The following is a 26,553-nucleotide window of genomic DNA, read 5'->3' on the forward strand; positions in this document are numbered from 1 at the left end:
ATTTTTGTCTATGAGACAAGACAATGGTCTGCTTTCATTCCATGGCACATGCCTCTCCAGTTTCCCCAACACTGTTTATTGAAAAGACTTTCCTTTCTCCATTGTATATTCTTGGTGCGTTTGTCGAAGATTAGCTGTCCATAGATGTGTGGTCTTATTTCTGGGCTTTCAGTTCTGTTCCATTGATCTGTGTGTCCGTATTTGTGCCAGTAACATGCTTTTTTGATTACTATAGTTTTGTAATATGTTTTGAAGTCAGGGATTGTGATACCTCCAGCTTTGTTCGTTTTTCTCAGGGATGCTTTGGCTCTTCAGAGTCTTTTGTTGTTACATATAAATTTTAGGATTCTTTGTTCTCTTTCTGTGAAGAATCATTGGGATTCTGATTGGCATTGCACTGAATCTGTCAATTGCTTTAGGTAATATGGACATTTTAGCTCTTTTAATTCATCCAATCCATGAGCATAGAATATCTTTCCATTTCTTTGTGTTTTCTTGTATTTCTTTAATAATGTCTTATAGTTTTTTTTTTTAGGAAGATTAGCCCTGAGCTAACTGCTGCCAATCCTCCTCTTTTTGCTGAGGAAGATTGGCCCTGAGCTAACATCCATGCCCATCTTCCTCTACTTTATACGTGGGACGCCTGACACAGCATGGCATGCCAAGTGGTGCCATGTCCGCGCCCGGTATCCAAACCGGTGAACCCCAGGCCACCAAAGCGCAACGTGTGAACTTAACTGCTGCGCCACCAGGCCGGCCCCACAATGCCTTATAGTTTTCGATGTATAGGTTTTCACCTCCTTGGTTAAATTTATTCCTGGATATTTTATTCTTGTGATTGTAAATGGGACTGTATTCTTGACTTCTCTTTCTGCCAGTTCATTATTAATGTATAGAAATGCAACTGATTTTTATGTTGATTTGGTCCCTGAAACTTTGTTGTATTTGTTAATTATTTCTATAGTTTTCTGGTGTATTCCTTAGGGTTTTTTATGTATAGAATCATGTCATCTGCAAACGGTGAGAGTTTTACTCCTTCCTTTGCAATTTGGATCCCTTTTATTTCTTTTTTTGCCTAATTGCTCTGGTAAAACTTCCAGTACTGTTTTGAATAGGAGTGGCAAGAGTGGGCACCCTTGTCTTGTTCCTGTTCTCAGGGCTTTCAGATTTTCACCATTGAGTATGATGTTGGCTGTGGGTTTGTCATATATGGCCTTTATTAAGTTGAGGTGCTTTCCTTCTCTACCCATTTTATTGAGAGTTTTTGTCATAAATCGATGTTGGATCTTGCCAAATGCTTTCTCTGCATCTATTGAGATGATTGTGTGATATTTATTCCTCATTTTGTTAATGTGGTGTATCACATTGATTGATTTGCAGATGTTGAACCATCCCTGCATCCTTGGTATAAATCCCACTTAGTCATGGTGTATGATCCTTTTAATATATTGCTGTATTCGATTTGCCAACATTTTGTTGAGGATTTCTGTATCTATGTTCATCACCAATATTGCCCTGTAATTATCCTTCTTTGTGTTGTCCTTCTCTGGTTTTGGTATCAGGGTAATGTTGGCCTTATAGAGTGAGTTAGGAAGCATTCTGTCTTCTTTAATTTTTTTGGAATAGTTTGAGAAGGATAGGTATTAACTCTTCTTTGGATGATTGGTAGAATTCTCTAGAGAAGCCATTTGATCCTGGACTTTTGTTTTTGGGAGATTTTTGATTGCTGTTTCTATCTCTTTACTTGTGGTTGGTCTATTCAGATTCTCTATTTCTTCTTGATTCAGTTTTGGGAGGTTGTATGACACTAAGAATTTATCCATTTCTTCTAGTTTATGCAATTTGATGGCCTATAATTTTTCATAGTATTCTCCTAAAATCCTTTGTATTTCTGTCATATCTGTTGTAATTTCTCCTCTTTCATTTTTAATTTTATTTATTTGTGCCGTCTCTTTTTGTCTTAGTGAGTCTGGCCAAGGGTTTGTCAATTTTGTTTATCTTCTCAAAGAACCAGGTCTTAATTTCAATGATTTTTTTTGTCTCTATTTCATTTATTTCTGCTCTAATTTTTATTATTTTCCTCCTTCTGCTGACTTTGGGCTTTGTTTGTTCGTCTTTTTCTGGTTCTGTTGTGTGTAGTTTAAGATTACTTATTTGAGATTTTTCTTGTTTGTTGAGGTAGGCCTGTATTGCTGTAAATTTCCTTCTTAGTACTACTTTTGCTGCATCTCATAAGAGTTGGTATGTTGTGTTTTCATTTTCATTTGTCTCCAGGCATTTTTTGAGGTTTCCTTTTATTTCTTCATTGATCCAATTGTTGTTCAGTAGCACGTATTTTAGACTCCACATATTTGTGACTTTCCCAGCTTTTTTCTTGTAGTTGATTTCCAGTTTCATAGCATTGTGGTCAGAAAAGATGCTTGATATGATTTCAGTCTTCTTAAATTTATCAAGGCTTGCCTTGCTTCCCAACATATGGTCTATCTTTGAGAATGTTCCATGTGCACTTGAGAAGAATGTATATTCTGCTCTTTTTGGATGGAGTGTTATATATATCTATTAAGTCCATCTGGTCTAGTGTTATTTAAGGCCACTGTTTCCCTGTTGACTTTCTGTCTGGATGATCTATACATTGATGTAAGTGGGGTGTTGGTGTTCCCAACTATTTTTGTGTTGCTGTTAATTTCTCCTTTTAGATCTCTTAATACTTGGTTTATAAACTGGTGCTCCTGTGTTAGATGCATATATATTAATAAGTGTTATGTCCTCTTGCTGGAGTGTCCTTTTTACCATTGTATACTACCCCTCTTTGTCTCTCATTATATTTTTTTTTATCTTGCAGTATGCTTTGTCTGATATAAGTATGGCTACTCCTCCTTTCTTTTGCATGTCATTTGTTTGCAGTATCATCTTCCATCCCTTCACTCTTGAGCCCATGTTTGTCTTTAGAGCTGAGATGTGTTCCTGGAGGCAGCATATTGTTGAGTCTTGTTTTTTAATCCATCCAGCCATTCTGTGTCTTTTGATTGGTGAATTCAATCCATTTACATTTACAGTGATTATTGATATATGAGAGCTTATTACTGCCATTTTATCTCTTGTTTTCCAGTTGTTCTGTATTTCCATTGTTTCTTTTCCCCTTTCTTTATTTCTTTTTCTTTGAGGAAGATTAGCCCTGAGCTAACATCTGCCCCCAGTCCTCCTCTTTTTGCTGAGGAAGGCTGGCCCTGAGCTCACACCCGTGCCCATCTTCCTCTACTTTATATGTGGGATGCCTGCCACAGCATGGCTTGCCAAGCTGTGCCATGTCTGCACCAGGGATCTGAACCGGCAAACCCCGGGCTGCCAAAGCAGAACATGCGCACTTAACCACTACACCACTGGGCCGGCCCCTCCTCTTTATTTCTGATTGCCATTTCAGTTTGGTGGTTTTCTGTGATGATGTTCTCAGTTTTCTCTTTATTGATGATTTGTAACTCTGCTCAGGTTTTTTGCTTAATGGTTACCATGAGGTTTGTGTTAAATATTTCATATATGAGATAGTCTATTTTCTGATAGCCTCTTATCTCCATTATCCTAAGCAGGTTCCATCCCTTCCCTGTTCCCCTTCTGTGTAACTGTTGTCACAGATTATTCTTTTTTGTGTTGTGAGTTTGTGACTAAGTTCAAGTGTTTATAGTTATTTTTGATGCTTTCTTTCCCTTTATCTTTTATGTTATAATTGTTTGTTACCCTATTCTGTTAGAGAGCTGCAATTTTCTGACCTTGTCTATCTCCTTGCTCAAAGCTTTGTAAACCTTTGCCTTTGTGTTTCAGGTAGGAGGGCTTCCTTTATCATTTCCTGTAAGGCAAGTCTAGTGGTACTGAGCTCCCTCAGCTTTCGGTTATCTTGGAAAGCTTTTGTTTCTCTGTCATATCTGAAGGATAATTTCACTGGATAGGGTATTCTGGGTTGATAGTTTTGGTCTTTTAGTGATTTGAATTTATCATTCCATTCTCTTCTAGCCTGTAAGGTTTCTGCTGAGAAATCTGCTGAAAGTCTGATGGTAGTTCCCTTGTGGGTTATTTTCTTCTCTCTTGCTCTCCTTAATATTTTTTCCTTGTCATTGACTTTTGCTGGTTTTACTATTATATGCCTTGGAGAAGGTCTTTTTGCATTGATGTAATTAGGAGTTCTGTTGGCTTCATGTGCTTGTATGTCCAGTTCCTTTCCCAGGTTTGGGGATTTTGCAGCTATTATTTCTTTGAACCAGCTTTCTGCTCCTTTCTCCTTCTCTTCTTCCTCTGGGATACCTATAATCCTTAGGTTCCTTTTCCTAATTGAGAAGGATATTTCTCAAAGAATTTATTCATTTTAAAAAAAATCTTAGTTCTCTCTCCTTCTCCACCTGAAGCATTTCTAGATTTCTATCTGCGAGGTCACTAATTTCATAAAGTCTAGTCTATTTTTTATGCTTTCTACATTATTTTTTATCTCATTAATTGTGTCCCTCATATCCAGAATTTCTGTTTTAGTTTTTTTTTAGAGCTTCAATCTCTTTGGTGAAGTATTCCTTCTGCTCATTAATTTTATTCCTGATTTCATTGAACTGTCTATCTGAGTTTTCTTGCAACTTGTTGAATTTCTTTATGATAGCTATTTTGCATTCTCTATCAGTTAGATTGTAGTCTTCTGTGATTTGAGGTTTGGTTTCTGGAGAGTTGCCATTTTCCTTTTGTTCTGCAGTGTTACTGTAGTTCTTCATGGTGTTGGATGAATTGATGCTCTGCTGGTGCATTTGTGGTACTAATCACCTTTTCTTATTTGGGTACAGCTTTGGTTACTTCAGTTCTGGTCCCCTGGGTCTCATGTTCCTCCACGGTCTCTCCATGGACTCCGATGTGGCTGTCCCACGCACTACCTATGCTGCTGTTCCTGGGTTCTCTTGGAGTGCTGGTTGCACTGCTGTCAAGGGTTCTGTGTTCACAGGTGTCACTGTAGCTGGCAGGGTCCTGGGGATAGGACTTGTATTCAGCCCTACTGCTGGTAGGTTTTCTCTTCCCACCCTTTCTGCTTGTAGTTGTGCTAGTCGAACTGCTCTGCATTAACAAGGGTTGGCTGCAGCCACTCAGTGGGTCATGCTCACACAGGTGAGGCCACTGTGCTTGGTGGGTGGGTTGCGGCCAGGCAGCTGTGCTTGGTGGGTCTGTTGTGCTCATGCAAACAGGGCACAAGTGGGGTACCTTTCTGCAGGCCAGGCCACTGCATTAGGCGGACAGGTCTAGCCAGGCTGCTGTGCTAGGTGGGCAGGGCTCCTTCACAGGGGCTGGGCCACTGCCCTTGACATGTGGTGTGCCTTTGTGTGAGCTGAGCCACCGCCACTTGGTGGGGAGCATTCATGTGGGTGGGGCTGCCACAGTGGGTGGGTGCACCCATGGGCCACACTATTACTCCAAAAGCATTCATGTGTGGGCTGGGCTGCCCCCACCTCCACTCACAGTCACACCAGCAGCTGTGTAAGGATCCCTGACCTAGATTGCTGTCACTGGTGTGGGGGAGGGGTCCACTCCCTTAGTTCCACTGCTTCTCAGGGGTCCAGTGCACCCACCTTCAGAAGTATAGCTGTGTGGATGTCTCAGGCATACTGTTATGTTGTGCTGGGGATCCTCTATTGGTTAATGAATGTCCATTTGGTTGTAACTTAGAGGAGAGAGGCAGAGGGAACAACTCACTCTGCCATAATGCTGATGTCACTCTTGGCTTTGCTTTTAATGTCTAAGCTTCCCAGGAAATTCAAATGAGCATGCTGGGTTTTTCTTTTTTTTAAAAGATTTTCTTTTTTCCTTTTTCTCCCCAAACCCTCCACTACATAGTTGTATATTCTTCGTTGTGGGTCCTTCTAGTTATGGCATGTGGGATGCTGCCTCAGTGTGGTTTGATGAGCAGTGCCATGTCCGCGCCCAGGATTCGAACCAATGAAACACTGGGCCGCCTGCAGCGGAGCATGTGAACTTAACCACTCAGCCACGGTGCCAGCCCCTGAGCATGCTGGGTTTTAAACCACTGAAGTAGAGGGAACATTGAGTACAAAGTCTCTGAGCCAGGCTGACCTTACCTTGTTTTCCAGGAAGAACCAGAGGCCATAGGACTGGGGGAAACTGAGGCTGTAGAATGGTCAATGTCCAGACCCCACCTTCTACTGGGTGATGTTGGGCAGTTACTTTTTCATTTTGAAATCTCAGAATCCTCATTTGCAAAACAAAGATAATACTTACCTTTCACAATTCTTGACCTTTCAGCAATCCTTGAATGAAATGATATGTGGCAGAGTGGTTCTCAAACTTGAGCATGCATCGGAATCTCCTGCAGGCCATGTTAAAATTCAGAATCCAGGCTCTACTCCCAGTTTCTGATGCAGTGGTTCTGGTGTGGAGTGTGAGAGTTTGCCTTATATATTTTTTTCTTTTTTTTTTTGCATTTTATTTTATTTCTAATCAGTTGTCAAGTGATACTGATATTTCTAATCAGTTGTCAAGTGATACTGAAGCTACTAGTCCAGGGACCATACTTTGAGAACCACTGATGTATGGGGAGCCTCTAGCATGGTGCTCAGGGGGTTCTGAGATTGAGAGGCAAGAGGGTGCCCTAGAGAGGAGAAGCAATGGAAACTGAAAGGAATGAGTGAGAAAAAAAGAGTATCTTAAGACAAAAGCAATGCCCATTTTAAGACTCCCTTTCCCTCATTTTTAAATTAATGGCCACTTGGGAATGAATGCAGTGCCAAGAAGTTCCCCAATAGAGAAAGGCCACTTATAAATGCTTTCCCAGTGATCTGCAGTCAGGTCTTGCCTGAGCTTTGGGCTGCATTGCCATGCCAATAGTCACCGTGACATGCCAGTAGGCAATGTGAAACCAGCGTGCAGAAGTTCACATCTTCGATTTAGGCCAAGTAAATGTTGGACTGAAAAGACCTAGCCGATGTCTTGGCTTCTTATGTTTTTAAATCTAAATGTCTGTCACTGTGAGAGGGGACTGCCCATATTGTGTCTTTGTCTTTTCATAGATCTAATCAAAGAGTTTGGTGAGAGCAGACAGTTCTGTCCCAGGGACTGTTCTTTCTATGCTGTTGAACTACTGAAATACTTAGAGCCTGGCATCACTGGGGAACCTCTGTGTTTAGCCAGCTGGGCTGAGAGAAAGTTTGGCCTTTAGGAGGGAGGCACAGATTCCTTCCTATAAGGACAGATTTTCCTCAACAGGTGAGAAGCTTCCACAGCCCTTCCCACAAGTGGGATCATAATCCACTTTGCATGCTGAGCTTCTTTACTTCAGGATTACAAGACTATTCTGCCCCCTTCTTCCACCCTTTACCTCTCTGCTAAGGGAGGAGTAGTTACCAGTGTGATTGATAGGACAATTATTGAACCCAGGACACTTATTGAGCCATATTTTAGTAGTGGGCAGGGCCACCATGTCTTAGAGCTGAGACCCATGTGTGGCATTCCTCTACTTCCTGCCACAGACCAAGGCCAGCACTCTCTCCCTCTCTTCTTTTCCTCTCCCTGAGCATACAACTGGATAGATACGTTAGAGCCTCAGTTCTCCCTCTCCTTACTTCTCTCAGGATGAGCATGTGGTATGAGGCAGTATGAGAATGCTGGGCCCAAGATTGAGATTTGGGAGAATGAGGGAGAGGGGTGGGTAGGACCCTTCACTTCTGTCACCAGGTATAAAGCAAAGCTTCATGCTTTCACCCTGTTTTTCATCCCATCCCTGCATGGAGTTTACAGAAGGTAGCTATTCATAAAGCAAAACTCTGCTGTTCTTTGGGCCTTGGGAACCCTTTGAGAGAAGAGGTGACTTGTAAGGAAGCATTTGGACCTTCTGGATCCTTGGACATAATATCATTCCAATATCTGGGTGAACCAGGAACTGAATCAGGGGCAATTCCAAATGGAAGATGGTTCTTGCCTGGTCTTCCAACCTGCTGTTGACATCAGAGTTACCACCTATGGGTGGAAGGAGAAGTCTAGGAGACTCTCCCATAGGAATAGTTTGTAATTCCTCAAGCTCACCATTCCCTGACATTATTTTGGGAGGCTATTTTACCCTTCAGGGAAATTATGCAAATGAAGATGTTCTTATAAGAAAGGGAGAATTCATGTAAATATGAAACTTTGAATTTTAGCCTGGGACTTTTAATGTGTTTTGAAGACACAGAAAAGCTTATAGATATATAACACTACCTTATCTTGCCATTTAATTTAGGATAGATATGTTTCCATAGCTACCTTTGGGTTCTCTGAATGTACCCTAGTGAAAAGATCACTCCAGAACATTTGCTCATGTTTTCATTCAAGTGGTCTTTCAGGACCTGTTGTGTGCCTGGCATTGTGCTAAGCCCTGGGGATACCTGATGAATAAGACAAAGTTCATACTTTCAAGAAGCTTTAAGACAATGAAACAGGCCCTTTTTCTGTTATGTAGATATGAGTTTCTGACCTATATGACTTTTTTCTCCTTGAAAATCTTCTTTTAACATTTTTTCTGGAGTAAGACTGCTGCTGCTGAATTCCTTCAGTTTTTAAAAATTTTTTTTCACTTCAATAAATTTTATTTGCCAAAAACCACACTAAAAAGTTGAATTTTATATATTTCTTTTTTTTTAAATTTTTTTAAAATTTTTTTTATTGAGTTATTGATAGGTTACAATCTTGTGAAATTTCAATTGTACATTAATGTTTGTCAGTCATGTTGTAGGTGCACCACTTCACCCTTTGTGCCCACCCCCCACCCCACATTTCCCCTGGTATCCACTAAACTGTTCTTAGTCCATAATTTTAAATTCCTCATATGAGTGGAGTCATACACAGATTATCTTTCTCTCGCTGGCTTATTTCACTTAACATAATTCTCTCAAGGTCCGTCCATGTTATTGCAAATGGAATGATTTTGTTCTGTTTTGCAGCTGAGTAGTATTCCATTGTATATATGTACCACATCTTCTTTATCCATTCGTCTGTTGCTGAACACTTAGGTTGCTTCCACGTCTTGGCTATTGTAAACAGTGCTGCAATAAACATTGGGGTGCATAGGACTTTTGGGATTGCTGACTTCAAGTTCTTTGGATAAATACCCAGTAGTGGGATGGCTGGATCGTATGGTAGTTCTATTTTTAATTTTTTGAGGAATCTCCGTACTGTTTTCCATAGTGGCTGCACCAGTTTGCATTCCCACCAGCAGTGTATGAGGGTTCCTTTTTCTCCGCAACCTCTCCAACATTTGTTGCTATTATTTTTAGGTATTTTCGTCATTCTAATGGGTGTAAGGTGATATCTTAGTGTAGTTTTGATTTGCATTTCCCTGATGATCAGCGATGATGAGCATCTTTTCATGTGCCTATTGGCCATCCGTATATCTTCTTTGGAGAAATGTCTGTTCATGTCTCCAGCCCATTTTTTGATTGGGTTGTTTGATGTTTTGTTGTTGAGTTGCGAGAGTTCTTTATATATTATGGATATTAAGCCTTTGTCAGATATATGACTTGCAAATATTTTTTCCCAGTTAGTGGGTTGTTTTTTTGTTTCAATCCTGTTTTCATTTGCCTTGAAGAAGCTCTTTAATCTGATGAAGTCCCACTTGTTTATTCTTTCTATTGTTTCCCTTCTCTGAGAAGGCATGGTGTCCGAAAAGATCCTTTTAATACTGATGTCAAAGAGTGTACTGCCTACGTTTTCTTCCAGAAGCCTTATGGTTTCAGGTCTCACCTTTAGGTCTTTAATCCATTTTGAGTTTATTTTGGTGAATGGTGAAAAAGAATGGTCAATTTTCATTCTTTTACATGTGGCTTTCCAGTTTTCCCAGCACCGTTTGTTGAAAAGACTTTCTTTTCTCCATTGTATGCCCTCAGCTCCTTTGTCAAAGATAAGCTGTCCATAGATGTGTGGTTTTATTTCTGGGCTTTCAATTCTGTTCCATTGATCTGTGCACCTGTTTTTGTACCAGTACCATGCTGTTTTGATTACTGTAGCTTTGTAGTATGTTTTGAAGTCAGGGATTGTGATGCCTCCCATTTTGTTCTTTTTTCTCAGGATTGCTTTAGAAATTCGGGGTCTTTTGTTGCCCCATATGAATTTTAGGATTCTTTGTTCTAATTCTGTAAAGAATGTCATTGGGATTCTGATTGGGATGGCGTTGAATCTGTAGATTGCTTTAGGTAGAATGGACATTTTAACTATGTTTATTCTTCCAATCCATGTACATGGAATGTCTTTCCATCTCCTTATGTCATCATCCAATTCTCTCAGAAAGGCCTTGTAATTTTCATTATATAGGTCCTTCACTTCCTTAGTTAAATTTACCCCAAGGTATTTTATTCTTTTTGTTGCGATTGTGAATGGTATTGTATTCTTGAGTTCTTTTTCTGTTGGTTCATTACTGGAGTATAGAAATACTACTGATTTATGCAAATTGATTTTATACCCTGCAACTTTGCTGTAGTTGTTGATTACTTCTAACAGTTTTCCAATGGATTCCAATGGATTCTTGGGGTTTTCTATGTATAAGATCATGTCGTCTGCAAACAGCGAGAGTTTCACTTCTTCCCTCCCTATTTGGATTCCTTTTATTCCTTTTTCTTGCCTGATTGCTCTGGCCAGGACCTCCAGTACTATGTTAAATAAGAGTGGTGATAGAGGGCATCCTTGTCTCATTCCTGTTTTCAGGGGGATGGGGTTCAGTTTTTGCCCATTGAGTATGATGTTGGCTATGGGTTTGTCGTATATGGCCTTTATTATGTTGAGGTAGTTTCCTTCTATGCCCATTTTGTTCAGAGTTTTTATCATAAATGGCTGTTGGATCTTGTCAAATGCCTTCTCTGCCTCTATTGAGATGATCATGTGGTTTTTATTCCTCAGTTTGTTGATGTGGTGTATCACGTTGATTGATTTGCGGATGTTGAACCATCCCTGTGTCCCTGGTATGAATCCCACCTGATCCTGATGTATGATTCTTTTGATGAATTGCTGAATTCTGGTTGCCAAAATTTTGTTTAGAATTTTTGCATCTATGTTCATCAGTGATATTGGCCTGTAGTTCTCTTTTTCTGTGGTGTCCTTGTCAGGTTTTGGTATCAGCGTGATGTTGGCCTCATAGAATGTGTTAGGAAGTGTTCCATCTTCCCTAATTTTTTGGAATAGCTTGAAAAGGATAGGTATTAAATCCTCTCTGAAAGTTTGGTAGAATTCCCCAGGAAAGCCATCTGGTCCTGGGGTTTTATTCTTTGGGATGTTTTTGATTGCTGTTTCAATCTCTTTCCTTGTGATTGGTCTGTTCAAATTGTCTGCCTCTTCTTGAGTGAGCTTTGGGAGATTGTAGGAGTCCAAGAATTTATCCATTTCCTCTAGGTTATCCATTCTGTTGGCATATAGTTTTTTGTAGTATTCTCTTATAATCTGTTGTATTTCTGCAGAGTCTGTTGTTATTTCTCCTCGCTTATTTCTGATTTTGTTTATTTGAGCTTTCTCCCTTTTTTTCTTTGTAAGTCTGGCTAGTGGTTTGTCAATTTTATTTATCTTCTCAAAAAACCAGCTCTTTGTCTCATTGATCCTTTCTACTGCCTTTTTCGTTTCAATAGTATTTATTTCTGCTCTGATTTTTATTATTTCTCTCTTTCTGCTGACTTTGGGCTTCATTTGTTCTTTTCTCTAGTTCAGTTAGGTGTGCTTTAAGGTTGCTTATTTGGGATTTTTCTTGTTTGTTAAGATGTGCCTGTATTGCAATGAATTTTCCTCTTAATACAGCTTTTGCTGTATCCCATATGAGTTGGTATGGCATGCTATCATTTTCATTTGTTTCCAGGTATTTTTTTATTTCTTCTTTAATTTCTTCAATGATCCATTGCTTGTTCAGTGGTGTGTTGTTTAGTCTCCACATCTTTGTGCCTTTCTCAGCTTTTTTCTTGTAATTAATTTCTAGCCTTATAGCACTATGATCTGAGAAGATACTTGTTATTATCTCAATTTTTTTAAATTTGTAGAGGCTTGCCTTGTTTCCCAACATATGGTCTATCCTAGAGAATGTTCCATGTGCACTTGAGAAGAATGTGTATTCAGCTCTTTCAGGGTGGAGTGATCTATATATGTCTATTAAGTCCAATTGTTTTAGTTTTTCATTTAGCTCCACTATTTCCTTGTTGATTTTCTGTCTGGATGATCTGTCCATTGATGTGAGTGGGGTGTTGAGGTCCCCTACTATTATTGTGTTGTTTTTAACATCTTCCTTTAGGTCTGTTAATAGTTGCTTTATGAATCTTGGTGCTCCTGTGTTGGGTGCATAGATATTTATAAGCGTTATTTCTTCTTGATGAAGTGTGCCTTTGATCATTATATATTGTCCCTCTGTGTCTCTCTTTACCTGTCTTATTTTGAAATCCACTTGGTCTGATATGAGAATTGCAACACCTGCCTTTTTTTCCTTGCTATTTGCTTGAAGTATTGTCCTCCACCCCTTCACCCTGAGTCTGTGTTTGTCCTTGGGGCTGAGGTGTGTTTCCTGGAGGCAACAAATTGTTGGATCGTGTTCTTTAATCCATTTTGCCACTCTGTGTCTTTTTATTGGAGAGTTCAATCCATTTACATTGAGAGTGATTTTTGATGCATGTGGACTTAATGCTGTTAATCTGTCGCTCATTATCTTGTTTTCCTGTGTTTCTTTTCCTGTGTGCTTTAGACTACCCATTCAATACTGCAATTTCTTATGCTGGGTTTCTTAGATTTTTCCTTACTTATGATTTGTGACTCTGTTCTGTACTTTATTTTAGTGTCTACCTTGAAGTTTGTATTTAGAATCTCATGTATAATATAGTCTGTTCTCTGGTGGTCTCTTACCTCGTTGACCAATACTGATTTAGACCCTTTGCTCTTCCCCTCCTAAATAATTATTTTCATTTTTTATTCCAACTCGTCTTATTCATTTGTAGTTAGAGTGCTAAGATCATCCTTGTTTTGGTAGTTTCCTTACCTTTACCCTAATGCTATAATTGAATATTTGCTATCCTGTTCTGGTTCTATCTATCGGTCTCCCTAGTCTGTGGATTGTGTCCCCTTTCTCCCTTTTTTCTGTTTTCAAGTATGAGAGCCTTCTTGAGGATTTCTTGTAATGGAGGGCTTTTAGTTACAAATTCCCTTAACTTTTGTTTGTCTGGAAAAGATTTAATTTCTCCCTCATATCTGAAGGAAATTCTTGCTGGATAGAGTGTTCTTGGCTGAAGGTTTTTATCCTTTAAAGCTTTGAATATATCACTCCATTCTCTCCTAGCTTGTAGGGTTTCTGTAGAGAAATCTGCTGACAGTCTGATAGGGGCTCCTTTATAGGTTATTCTCTTTTTTTTCCTTACTTCCCTGAGTATTCTCTCCTTATCATTCCTATTTGCCAACTTTACTACTATGTGCCTTGCAGTAGGTCTTTTTACATTGACAAATCTAGGAGATCTAAAATCCTCCTCTACACACATTTCTCCATTGATCCCTAGATTTGGGAAGTTCTCTTCAATAATTTCGTTAAGCACACTTTCTGCTCCATTTTCCTTTTCCATATTCTCGGGAATTCCTATGATCCTTATGTTCTTACTCCTCATTGAATCCATTATCTCTCGGAGATTCTCCTCATTTTTTTTAATTCTTAGTTCTCTTTCTTCCTCTGTCTGGCGCCATTCAGCCTGTCTATCCTCGATTATGCTAATTTTCTCCTCTATGTTGTCTACATGGGCATTCAGGGAATCCGTATTCTGTTTTATCTGGTCCATTGTGTTTTTCATCTCAAGTAATTCTGTTTGATTCTTCTTTATGATTTCAATCTCTTTTGTGAAGTAACTCCAGAACTCGGCTTGTTTCTCTATCTTTCTCTCTACCTCATTGAGTTTTTTGATTATAGCTGCTCTGAATTCGTTATCACTTAGTTTACCTAATTCCAAGTCCTCAGGACTTAATTCTGGTTTTTATTGTTTTCCTTCTGGTCTGGGGCTTTTATAAATTGCTGGATGGTAGACTGGATGGTAGAGGAGTGGTTTTTTTTCTCATGGTGGTAGAATTCAGTTGCAGTTACAGCCTGTCACCACTAGATGGGGGTCGAGAGTGGCGTGTTAGCTCTCCGCCTTGGGGCAAGATGGCTGCGCCCACTGGCTTTGCCGGGGGGGGGGGGGGGGGGGGGGGGGGGGGGGCTGTTACTCACACACGCCGGTCTGGGTTCAGATCAGTTCTGTTCTCTGGTCTCCCAAGGCCCTTGATTCATGGGGTCCCCGCAGATGGAAGCTTTCCCCCCATCAGCAGGTGTCCAGTGAATCAGTGGCAGGAGTCCTGGATGATCCCCCGGTCCCGCGGCCCCTGCCCCACTCCTTCCCGACTGGCACCGCAGCGATCACAGACTCTAGGGGAGGGAGCGATGTTCTCTCCTATCGTTCCAGCGCCTTGGAAGGTGTAAGCAAGGTTTATGATCTCCACCTTCTTGGTATTGTAGGTCTCTAATGAGCTGGCATTATGTTTATTCTCTGAAATTCAGTTCTTCCAATCTTTTGTTGTATTTTGGAGGGGAGAGAATCCCGGGTCAGCTCACCCCGCCATTTTGCTCCGCCAACAAAAAATCGAATTTTATATATTTCTTGAGGAAGTAAGGATGGTTAGAAACACAACCCTAATTTTCTCCGGTTTATCATATCTGGAGCTAGAACTACGTGATAGTGGGGAAAAAGTCTGTATTTAGAGTTTAGATACATACATTTCCTTTGTGAGAGATTTTCTCACGTGTAGGTGTTAAATACAGCATTCTAGATTCTGCTCTATTCTTTGGTCTGAATTCCTTCAGTTTTTATTTGTCTGAAAAGTTTTTATTTCTCCTTCACTTTTGATAGACAGTTTTATTGGATATAGAATTCTAGGTCAGTGGCTTTTTTCTTTCAATATATTATGTATTTTACTCCACTTTCTTTTTGCATGAATTGTTTCTGACGAGATGTCTGCTGTAATTCTCATCCTTGTTCCTCTGTAAGTAAAGTGGTCCCCTCTTCCCCCACAGCTTCTTTCAAGATTTTCTCTTTTCCTTTGTTTTCCTGAGTTTGAGTGTGATATATTTAAAATGTTTTGGTATTTATCCTGTATGGTGTGCTCAGGGTTGGCAGGTTTGATTTGAAGAGTGGTCTGAGCTTAAATGGTAAACCCCAATGTAATTCAAATTAAAATATAAATATATTTGGGGCTTGTGCCACGAAGATTCTTCTCTTATGTGTATAATTGCAATATAACTCTATAGTAATTCAGAGTTTTCCTGGGTTGTGTGTTTTGGAAGTGGTGGTCACAATAGTCTCAAGCAAGGATCATCATACTTTTTCCATAAAGGGCCAAATAGTAAATATTTTAGGCTTTGTGGACCAAGAGGCAAAATGGAGGATATTATGTAGGTACTTATCTAACCATTTAAAAATGTAAAGACTCTTCTTAGCTTATGGACTGTTCAAAAATAGCCAGCATTACTGATTTGGCAACCCCTGGTCTAAAGTATAGTTTTTATGCTTAATTGCTTTGTCATTTTAGGATTTATGAGCCTATGACCCTAGCTGAGTCTCAGTTTCCTCATTTCTAAACCAGAGATAATTTCTGTTCTTCCAAATTTGTATGGGGATCCAATGAGAGGATACATTTTGAAGCACCTAGTAAGTTAAATGGTGTGTTGTTGTGAGCTATAGCTGGGTATAGATATCCCAATATACCCATCACAGGCCTGGTTTATACCTGTTGTCCAGGTGAAAATTTTCCCAACACCTCGTCCCCTCTCAGAAGTGTACCAGTTGGAATGATAAATTATATGGTCACTCTAGCTAGAGCCATATGCACTCCAGACAGTTTATGACTTGTCTAACGAGATGTTTGGAGAGGTCAGTGGCAATTTGGAGGCAGTACCCTAGACTGTGAACTCGACTGTCAGATCACTGCTTCAAGTCCAGGTTCTGCCATCATTATTTGTCTGACTTGGGATGAGTTTCATAACTCATTTTTTAATTTTAACAGCTTTACTGAGGTATCATTTATATACCATAAAATTCACTCATTTTAAGTGTAGAATTCAATGATTTTTAGTAAATTTGTGGAATTATGCAACCTTCACTACCATCTAATTTTGGGACATTGTGTTACCCCCAGAAGATACCTCTTGCCTGTTCACAGTCACTCCCTGTTCTCAGACAACAACTGATCTGCTTCCTGTCTCTGTAGATCTGCCTTTTCTGTATATTTCTCAGAACTTCTACAAACCTCAGTTTCCTTGTCTGAAGAATGGGTTTACTGATGGTGCAGACCTCGTATGATCATTGTGTGGATTAGGTGGAATAATACATGTAAAGTATTAGCCCAGTGACTGGTATGCAGTAGGCACTCAATAAGTATTAGCTATCCTTATTATTTTACCTAGCTGTCTGCAATCCTAAGGGATTGGACCTACCATGTTTTCATAGAGAGATCCAAAATAGTAAAGCATATTTAGTCAACATCTTTCTGCACCGTCTAGATACATACTTCCCAGTGGCAGTGCAGCAAAGAAAATTCAGTGCACACTCAAGGGTGCCTTTACAGGATTAGAGAAAAGTGATTCATCAAGGCTGTCTTATGGTTGGTGATGTAAATGCAGATAAAAACCATACATCGAAGAGAATGAGGAATGCCTTCCTCCGGTCAGGTGGGGCAGGTAGGAGGAATGGGGGTCCTGCCAGGGATTACTCCTCTGTGAGAATTACAAATGTCAAATGCAAACATTATGACATTTTGACATTTCTCATATGTAAACATGTTAGCTCTTGCAGAATTTATTCTGCTTAGGACAAATAAGTGCCCTATTGGCAGTGAAGTTTCTCAAAATCTTTTAACCCTATGAATGCAGTTGCAAAGAAATTGCAGTTTTCTTATGCATTTGAATCACCATTGCTAAGAAATATAATAGCTTGGTGTTTAGACAAGTTAGCCAGCATAACAGACCATCTCAAAAATTAATGATATTAGTAGCAAATTGCTGAACCACGCCTCCATCCCCGCCTACATTTCTTCATTTATAAAGTGGAGATGAAATGCTGACTTCACAGGATTTTTGTGGTCATTAATCGCCAAGCACAGTGCCCAGCTTCAAGCAAGTATTCCCTCGATGTTAATTTCCCTAAAAATATGCATTATGTTGGAGTTTTGAAAACTCAGTTCTTTAATCTGGAAAAAGATCATCATACCTATCTTATTAATGAAAATGATACCTAATAGTTACTAAGTACTTATTATGTACCAGGTACCACGGTAAGAACTTTAGATGGATTATCTAATATGATCTTCATAGATATTCCCTTAGGCAGAAACTCTGGTAGACCCACTTTGCAGCTGATGAAAGCAAGGCTAATGGGTTGAGGAGCTTAGACCCTACCTGGGCTATGACTGAGCCCATGCTGTAACCACCAGGCTGTATTTTCTGGCTACAGGCTCTTTGAAATGATTCTTTGGAATAACATATGGACAGACAGCATGGCACTGACTGTTGAAAGTGATGATGTTCAGAGCCAGCCCTGATGGCCAAGTGGTTAAAGTTTGTCATGCTCTGCTGCTTTCAGTTCTCAGGCAGGAAACCACACCACTCGTCTGTCAGTAGCCATGCTGTGGTAGTGGCTCCCATAGAAGGATTCACAACTGAAATATACATCTTTGGGGAGAAAAGAAAAGAAAGTGATAATATTCATTCTTTCTCCATTCCTGTCTTTCCCCCGGTCCTTGTCTGAACTCCCCAGAAGCAGCACCTAAAAAATACCTCTTTCAGCTACTTTGAGGCCTGTTGGACAAACACATCAAGCTTAGGGTCACAGGGGAGCATCTCAGTAGGAGGTCCGTCCTGGCTGGTCTGGGGCAGGAGCACTGGCTTGGGGATCAGAAGGAACAGGTTCCCATCCAGGCTTTGCCACCAGCAGCATCATTGGCTGACTCTTGGCAAGTCACTGTCATCTTTTGCATAAGGAGTCTAAGGCCCCTTCCAGTTCTAAGATCCTATGTGGTGGGTCTTCTTTACCACAATCATTAGGTTGTGCTTTGAAGAAGAGGTGCAGAGAAAGTAGAACTAAATAGGAGACATTCTGGGCAGTAGAAGGGTCCCTCTCTTTTTGGCTGTCTCCAGTGCTAGCTGTAGGACTCTGACAAGTAGTTCAACCTCTCTGAGCTTCCTTTCCTCATATGAAGAGGGAGATTAGACCATGTCCCTAGCTATATCACTGTCTATGTCACAGGGCTATGTTAAAGATTACATGAGATAATGAATATAAACTGGGAACTGGACTGTGCTTAGAGAAACAATTACTAGTATTAATGAAAGAGTTTATGGCAGGTCAAAGTGATTGGAAAACTTCAAGTCAGAATACGTGGTGGTTGCATTGACTACTGACTGATCACCAAGGAGAATCACATTCCAAGCTGAAAAGCCAAATATATGGCTCTGCCTGATTTCTTCCCAGGGCCAAGGATATAGTGGGTTCTAGAAAGTTTATAATATTTTTCTGAATTACTTAGTGGAAGGAGGTGGTACTTCTTATGACAGAGTATGTGGAGTTTGAGATATCTCTTTTGCAAAATTAACTACTATTTAATGTCCGTTAACAATGTCCATTGTCTCTTACTTCTCTTCCTTGACAATGCATTTTAGCAATGCTTATGTACTTCCGTACTGTCTTAATGAATTTACACACAATCATAGTTCCTTGTAAATGTTCCTAAGTCTTATGAGCATTATTCTGTCAGTCTGCTTTTCTACTTTAATGTCAAGTAAAAAACAAATCTGGACTTGGTAACGAGAGACTTCTGTTCAAAAAGATTATTGCAAAGTCGGGGGAGGAATTGTTGTAATAGGAAGAACACTTTGACCGTAAGATTTGTGAGTGTCTCAAGAATCAGGCAAAAGTAATTTTTCTTTTATAGAGGGGAATAACCAAGGCTAGAAATGTTGTGTGGGAAAGTTGGATGAAAGGTGGCTGGATTGGAGAGTAGATCGGAGAATATCCTACCTGAGGCCAGTCTGTTCCCAGGAGGGACTGCGCGCTGGCTCAGGCTGAGGGTGGTCAAAGTCTAGGGGCCTGGAAGAAGGAGAGAAGTTTAACCAGTTTGGTTCACAAGCATCTTGTTCTGATTGATCACTGGGAATAAGCAGTTCAGCTAATCATTTACGAAGCAACGAAAGGGAATTTAGAGGGTCTGCGTCTGGCCTTGTCGTCTGTAAACAAGGCGGGCATCTGTGAGACTTATCGAAGTCATGTGGGGAATGGGGGTTCTTTGCAATAAACTTTTCTGGAGCACAATGGGTAGGGGATTTCTAAACCTTCACTGTTTCCCTGGATTACGGAACTCAAGTAACATTATTGTCAGGAAGGATGACTAGTATGAATTAGGATTGCTTTTAGTGGCAATAGCAGAAAACTGGACTGACAGTGACTTAAACAAAGAGGGATTTATTTCTCTCACCTACCAAGTAGTTCCGAGATCAACAGTTGCTGGCATTGGTTTGGCTGCTCGATGATGCCAGTGAAAGTCTTTGAGTCTTTTTTTTCCTGCCTTCCCAGGCTTGTTCGCTCTTCATCACAAAATAGCTGCTGCAGCTCCGAACATCCGTGTTTAAAACTGGAAGGAGGGGTAATTTGGCTCCTTCTACCTGCATAGGAGACCAGGAAAGTTACTAGCTGTGACATTACATAGGGCTTCTCTTAGCAAGAAAGGAGTATATGCTATACCAAATCTTCGATTTCTTCCAGTAATTGTATTCTACACAAGGTATGGACTGATTCTCTACCATCAAATAATTCTTTTACTATCTGAAGTGTAGGAGATGAAATGTCCTATAAACGGAGCATTAGAAAAGTATGCAGCATGTTTTACTCTAGATAAAGAAATGGAGCTATTCTATTTCTGGAGGAGCTTCAGGAAAAGCCAAGAACCTCTTGAGTAAACTTATTTGGAGTCATTTATTGAAATGTGAATCAACTTAGAAACATATCTTCAACAAATGTTGCCGAGACTTAGTATCTTTGATTTTAAAGAGATCTTGCACGTCGCTAATAAAAACCTTGCCCAAATCAAGCTAAGATTTATGTTTTTTCCTATCAAATTGTTTATATAAACAATGGTGCCCAATCCTGGTGAGATGCTCTGTTGCAACTGGTTAGAGTATAAATTGGTACAAACTTTCTTAAAGGTTTATTAAAAGTATAGAGAACCTTAAAATGTTAATACTCTTTACCGGAAAATTTGTCTCTAAGGAAGCTATCCTAATGAAAAAATTAAAATTATGGACCAAGTTGGTCCATATGAAATGATAGATTATTCCAATAGTATTTATATTTGTAAAAAATATTTCGAAAAAGAAATAACTTATGAGAATAATTAAATTAGATGTCATTTCTCCATAGCCTCAGTATAATATTGGTAAAAATAAGGATATAAGCTGTTTGTACCATATTATTCCCATTTTGTAAAGTATAGAAGTATTTATTTCCTTAAAAGAAATATGTCCTATATTACCAATAGGTATTTGTGGATTATGGCGTTACATGCCATTTTTATTTTCTTTGTTCTTTTTGGCATTTTCCAATTTTCCTACAATGAATATGAATTATTTTTATAATTATAAAAATTCACTTTAGTTTTTTAAGGACAAATAAAAATGTGATTATGTTTGCTGAGATCCTTTTTTAAAAGAAATATTGGGTGAAAAACTGCTTTGATCCAAGAATTTGGGTGGGGCTGTTCAGTGCTTGAAAAGAACATGTTATTGATAGACTAGGAAAGGTGTTACCGAGCATTTTGTTCCTCTGGAGTCCTGGTGTTTCTCAGTTCTGCCACGAAGGGAGTATTTAAAGGAAGTTGTCACAATAGTTCATTCTTCTGTGTTCACGTAAATCATGTTATTCTATTTTTCTCTTCCTAGAGGGCTTTCTGTTTTTCTTTTCTGTGATATGTATAGGACTGAGGTCACAAAGGGCTGTGACTACATTCAGGAGGGGAAGGGAACCCGTTTAAGGAAACAGTTTGTCTTAATTTATCCAGATAACCAAAGCTAACTCATGTAAGGTTGGGGAGATAATCATCTCAATGCATAAATCTCTCTCTTGCTCAGTATGTGTAGAAAATGGGGTGACAATATTCCTGAACAGAGAGCTGATTTTATCTCTTTCAAAACTGATTAAAATGGTGGTTGTCCATGTGTGGGGTGTAGAACCCTCATGTCTTCCCTGTGTGAACATGAGGGGAGGGGACAGGCGGGAGAAGGAGGTGTTTTTTCCGAGGTCTGCCCTTCCATTGGGGCAGCCGTGGCACGGCACTTAAGAAGTTCAGACCTACTAGTTTGTCATTGGATGGTTGGACACCCTTGGCATAAAGTCACATACTTTTACAGCTGGAAAATCCTTATGAATTCAATTTCAACTTTACCTTCCGTTGCTTTCCAGGTACTTTCACATACATCTGAAATTCCTAGCCTGGGATGTATTTATCTTTGAGCTATGCCACCTGAGCCAGGAGACCTTGAAGTCTGAGAATCTCTAGAAAGATTCACCGTGTTTACTCCTGGACTTCACATAAGTCCCTGGCATGGTGTTTAAGAAGATGGCTCGATTCATGTTCGATTAGCCAATTACATTGCATTAGCACATGGAAGAATGAGTCCATCTAAAAGCTTCATTTTTGTTTGTTTGCCTTTGCATTGAAACTAATCTAAGAGCCATTGGTTTCATCCTAATAGTGAAGGTCAGGAATAGTTATTTACCAGTGAACAGAGAGTGAGATGTGTAGTGTGGCCAACTCTAGCCCAGAGCCCTTACAGACAAGGATGTGGCTTAACGTGAAAACCAGGGAATTCTCTTGTTGTATTTTGGAATCTAGAAATGGTCTTCTTATGCATAAAAGGGACTCATATGATTTGAAGCTAGTGTTTTTTCCCCTTCCCATTCCTTTATACATGAGTCCTTTACATAAAAAGAAGCAGTTTTGAAAAATTCTTTCTTGGAATTGACACAACAATGTGTTGGGTTTCATTATGCCCTGTGGATAACTAAAATAGTTACCCATCCCCTGAATGCTAGCTGCCTATATGACACCCCCACTTCAGTGTTCAGTAAGCATCTCAAACTCAACTTGCTCAAAGTAGAACTCTTGATTACTCCACACCCCACAAATCTCCTCTCCCCAAGTTTTCTCTATCTTAGAAAATGGAGCTCCCATCTACCTGGTTGTTAAGCAAAGGTTTTAACCGTTATCCTCATTCCTTTGCTTTCTCTTTCCCCACAGCCTATCTGTCAGCACTTCCTGTTGGCTTTACTTCCAAAGTATGTCCCTAAATCACTGACTTCTCTCCATCACTATTGTTACCTCCCTTCTTGAGTCACCATCATGTCTTATCTGGACTGGTCTTCTAAACCATCTCCTTGCTCCATTATGATCTATTTTTGACAAAACAGCAAGAGTCATCTTTTTAAAGTCATTCTCCTATTTAAAGCCATCCCCTGTTTAAAGTCATGTATTAGTTTTCCATAGCAGTTAGGACAAAATCTTTACCCCTTACCCTGGTTTGCAAAGCCCTTTGGGGCCTGGCCTCCCCTACCTCTCTGACCTCAGCTCCTACCACTCTCCCTCACCCACAGTCTCCAGACCCCTGACTTTCTATTCTTTGAGCATTCTAATCCACCAACCTGGGGGCCTTCCCCCTCCAGGAAGGGGCTTTGCTCATCTTCCCATGGCTGGCTCCTTGTAATATTTAGAACAACATATTCTGATAAATGCTATCCCTCATAGAGGCCTTTCCTGACCAACTGATTATGTAGGATGCCACCCCTCTGCCCCCTGCCCCAAAGCAGGCAGCATTTATGACACAACCCTTCTTATATCCTATTCAGCTTACCTGGATAGTGTTTATAGATATCACCACAAGCAATGCCTACAGCCAAATATAAGACCCAGGAGAGCTGGGGACTCATCTGTTTTTTCACCATTGTGTCACCAAGACCACAGAGGAGGCTCTCAATAAATGGTGTTGCACGAGCAGCTGTTTTTCATATGCGTGTAATCCAGCTATCTGTCAACTTGGGAATTAATAGGTTGTTTTTGCCTATTCTATTTTTACAGGAGACTGGACTCTATAAGTATAAAGTCTTTGGAACTCTGAAGGATTGCCCACCGGCTCTGCTCATAGATGTCTATATGGACCTAGACTACAGAAAACAGTGGGACCAAAATGTTGAAGGTAAGTGACACCTACTATTTTTAAAAACTCACTTAGAACGTAGAATCTATTGTTATTTATTTCAGCCAGTAGAAAGCGACAGGTTTAATCTTTACTATATTATGTTTCCCTTTTCATTTTGGCAGGAGAGTCTTAAGAGCTGGGCTGACATGTGCCTTTGCTCCTCCTAGGCCTTGCTCCTTGCATACTCTTAGAGCTACTCTCCAGTTTGCTCTGAGGGCTAATTTGTTCTCACTGTAAGTTTGTTATCGTCCCATACACCTAGCTCCTCGTGGAAGGCTTCTTGGAGGAGGTGGTGTCCAAGCTTTGTTTTATAAAAGTTTATAAAACATAATAGTTTAAACTACTCAATTATTTTAAAACATAAACGTTTATAAGAAAAGTTTATAAAGCAAATAAACAACAGGAATACATGTATGCGAGGAGGCGAGAGGGTGTGGGGATGAGTTGTGTAAAGGCGTTCGAGGCCCAGGGAACAGCATGAGTAAGGTGAGGAAGGCACGAAACAGCATGATATGTTCGAACACTGTGAGCAGGTTGTTGTTGCTGGTTTGTTGGGTCGCAGACTCTGGAGCTGGGGTGGGAGGAGTGTCCAGATCCCAGGGCCCAGCCTGGCCACCAGGCTACAGTTAGATTTCACCCTCTAAGTGATGGAGCGTTATGAAAGGCATAAAATAGGGAATCCTTCTGCCACTTAGAGCTGGAATGGCCTCTGCCCTCTCCATCACAGTGGAGTAGAACTATGGAGCCAGCCCAGGGGAACATGAACTGGAGACCCTGGCTATAGTCAGGACTCTTGGTTGCAAGTAGCAAAAAGCTAACAAATGCCCATGTAAGAAGAGGAAAAAGAATTTATTTGTTCATGACATTGAAAACTCCATGGGGCCAGAAGATCCAAGCTTATATTCTAATCATAAAGGAACAGGAACGAGAATTCCACTTTCGTATTAGTGACAGCCACAGTCCCAGGTTTGGCTCTCAGCGCCTCAGCATCATGTGCTCATTACCTGTGGACGTTTGTCACCGTTTTGGGTTGCTTAGTGTTTTCAAATACCCTTCCTATCTGGGGGAATTGTGATGCTTATCCATTCAAGGGAGAAGCCAGATGTTCTCTGTTGCAGGCTCCCTAGCAGTCATGGTTCAGTCTTGTGATATAGACCCTGACAAAAAGAGGTACATGTGGCTTCAGCTTGGGAGAAAGCAATGTGAGGAAGTGGGCAACATGCAAAAATCCATTTCTGGTCACGGTCACGGCGAAGGCATCTGACCTTGGGGGAAGCAGTGGCAGAGCCTCTGATGTTCAGTACGCAGCATCAGCAGTTCATGCTGTGGTGTCTGGTCCAGTGGCAGCAGCAGTTTGACTTCTCTGGAACAATCCTGAGGTTCTAAGCTTAACTCTGGGCCTCCTAGATATTCTGTGAGCTATCTGAGAGCCTTTACTAAGCCACTTTTTGGCTTCAACTTTTTAGAGTGGCAAGCTAAGACCCTGGCCAGATGTACCCTCCCTGAGCTAATCACCATCATGCTCGTTTGCCCAGCTCTGCAATTCGGGTCGAGTCAGTCTTGCTTAAACCACAAGAAGGATGGGAAGGGTGATGTCCTGAAGGAGAATTAAGATGCTGGTCCAGAAGGGGAAAGTCAATATTAGGCATGCAAAAGCAACAGATGTCCCCTCCTTTCCTTCCTTTCAAGGGCTGTCTTCAGCCTCTTGTGGCACCAATGGGCTGGCCAGCTCTTTAATCCATGGTCTGCTTCTGATAGATTTTCTTTGAAAAGCTGAATTAAGTAATACATTTCCCGCATCAACATCTCCTCAAGGGACTCTCTTGGTTTCTTTAGCAGCCTTGGCAGGGCTCCTTCTCTAAGTACTTAGAAGCTTACTGCACAGCTTGGGGTCAGAGGGTGCGCATGTCATTGAATTCCTTTGCTGTCTCCCTCCAAGAGCTGGCTGCTAACCCCTCCAAGGGTTAGCCACAGTTATGCCACTTTCTAGCTGTTTAGGAAGGACACTGCCCTCTCTGGGACCTTGATCTCCCTGCTGAACACACTAGACTGGGTGACTCGGTCCCAGGCTAGCTGTAATGTGTCAGGAAATCTAAAGAATGAAGAAAGTTCTCAAAAGCAAAACTATTGGTACTCTACTGACATCTGGTGGCTACTCTGAATTAAAACCCGAAAATTTGTTTTTGGGTGCCTGATTTTGTTTCTTGCATTCTATCTGAAAATCTTGTTTGAGATATACGATGGACACGTTTTGTTGCGTTCTTTTATTTTTACTGTATTTTTATATTTTCTAGACTCTGCCTTCAGGCAAGAAGCTCTCAGTAGTAATGAATCTGTCTGACTGTTCTAGAATTTTGTGTCTCATGAGTTAGTGGTTTTTTATACCCTATGGCGTCATCATATCTAGGCTTCTTTTTAACTGAAGCCAAAGAGGCTTCCAGATACATTACCTTCTTTTATTCTCCTTAGAACTCTATGAAAGAGAATGCAACGGACAGACCGTGGTCTACTGGCAAGTGAGGTACCCTACTCTCATGTCCAACAGAGATGTATCCTTTCCCAAGTTCACCGCTACTCGCCTTTCTAAGTGTTTCTGTGCCCTTGGCCCATCGCCCAATGATGGCATGTCCAGCAGGCATGGCAACATTGTCTTTGATTCTGCAGAAGCATCTGCTGAAGCTGTTGCATCGTGTGTGGCTTTCAGAGACCTCAGAGCCTGCTTTCTGGGCTTGACAACGTGGAACATCCTGCAATTGTGGTCACTGGAGGGCAGCTCCTACTTTCCTGAGAAGTTTTCTAGGGCTTGAAGTTGTTGGGCCACAGAATTGGGGACCTGGAAAGAACTTTTTATAAGGAATGTTTAATATGCTCCTTCAAGCTATAGAGGAGAAAGGGGGGGGTACCCAGAGAGGTAAAGTGACAGAAGCGTTCATACAGGTGGTTAGTGACTGACAGGGGAACTCAGGCTCCCACATTTCCAGCTCCCCCATCTCACTTCCTGTTTCATTGACCCCACAGTGGTCCCTCCTTGACTCTTGGCTCTGGATTCTGGGTGTATGTTTCTTCCCCTCAGTTTCCTCATTTATGAGACAAAGCAGTTGAATGGGATGTGGGGAGTTTTTGCTGGCGCTCCAAGGTTCCAGGAAGCCTGCTCAGGACCAGCCTGGGAGGGTGGGATGGGAATTTGCTGGGTGGGCAGATGGGGGTAGGATGACTGATAGGCAAGTTTTCGACTCCTTCAGCGTCCTCGTCAATGGCAGCAGCTAAGTATTTTACATCCT

General features: G+C 40.7%; 1 protein-coding gene across 7 annotated transcripts in view; it reads left to right on the forward strand.

The window, feature by feature from the left end:
• Nucleotides 1–26,553, forward strand: part of PCTP (phosphatidylcholine transfer protein) — a 40,931-nt gene that overhangs the window by 8,355 nt on the left and 6,023 nt on the right. For all 7 annotated transcript variants that reach the window (XM_001500249.6, XM_023652823.2, XM_023652824.2 and 4 more), the window contains 2 exons: nucleotides 23,152–23,269; nucleotides 25,742–25,821. In XM_001500249.6, coding sequence (XP_001500299.3) covers nucleotides 23,152–23,269; nucleotides 25,742–25,821 — 198 coding nt within the window. The remainder of the gene's footprint in view (nucleotides 1–23,151; nucleotides 23,270–25,741; nucleotides 25,822–26,553) is intronic.

Source organism: Equus caballus, chromosome 11 (genome assembly GCF_041296265.1).
Source record: "Equus caballus isolate H_3958 breed thoroughbred chromosome 11, TB-T2T, whole genome shotgun sequence".
Classification (NCBI taxonomy): domain Eukaryota; kingdom Metazoa; phylum Chordata; class Mammalia; order Perissodactyla; family Equidae; genus Equus; species Equus caballus.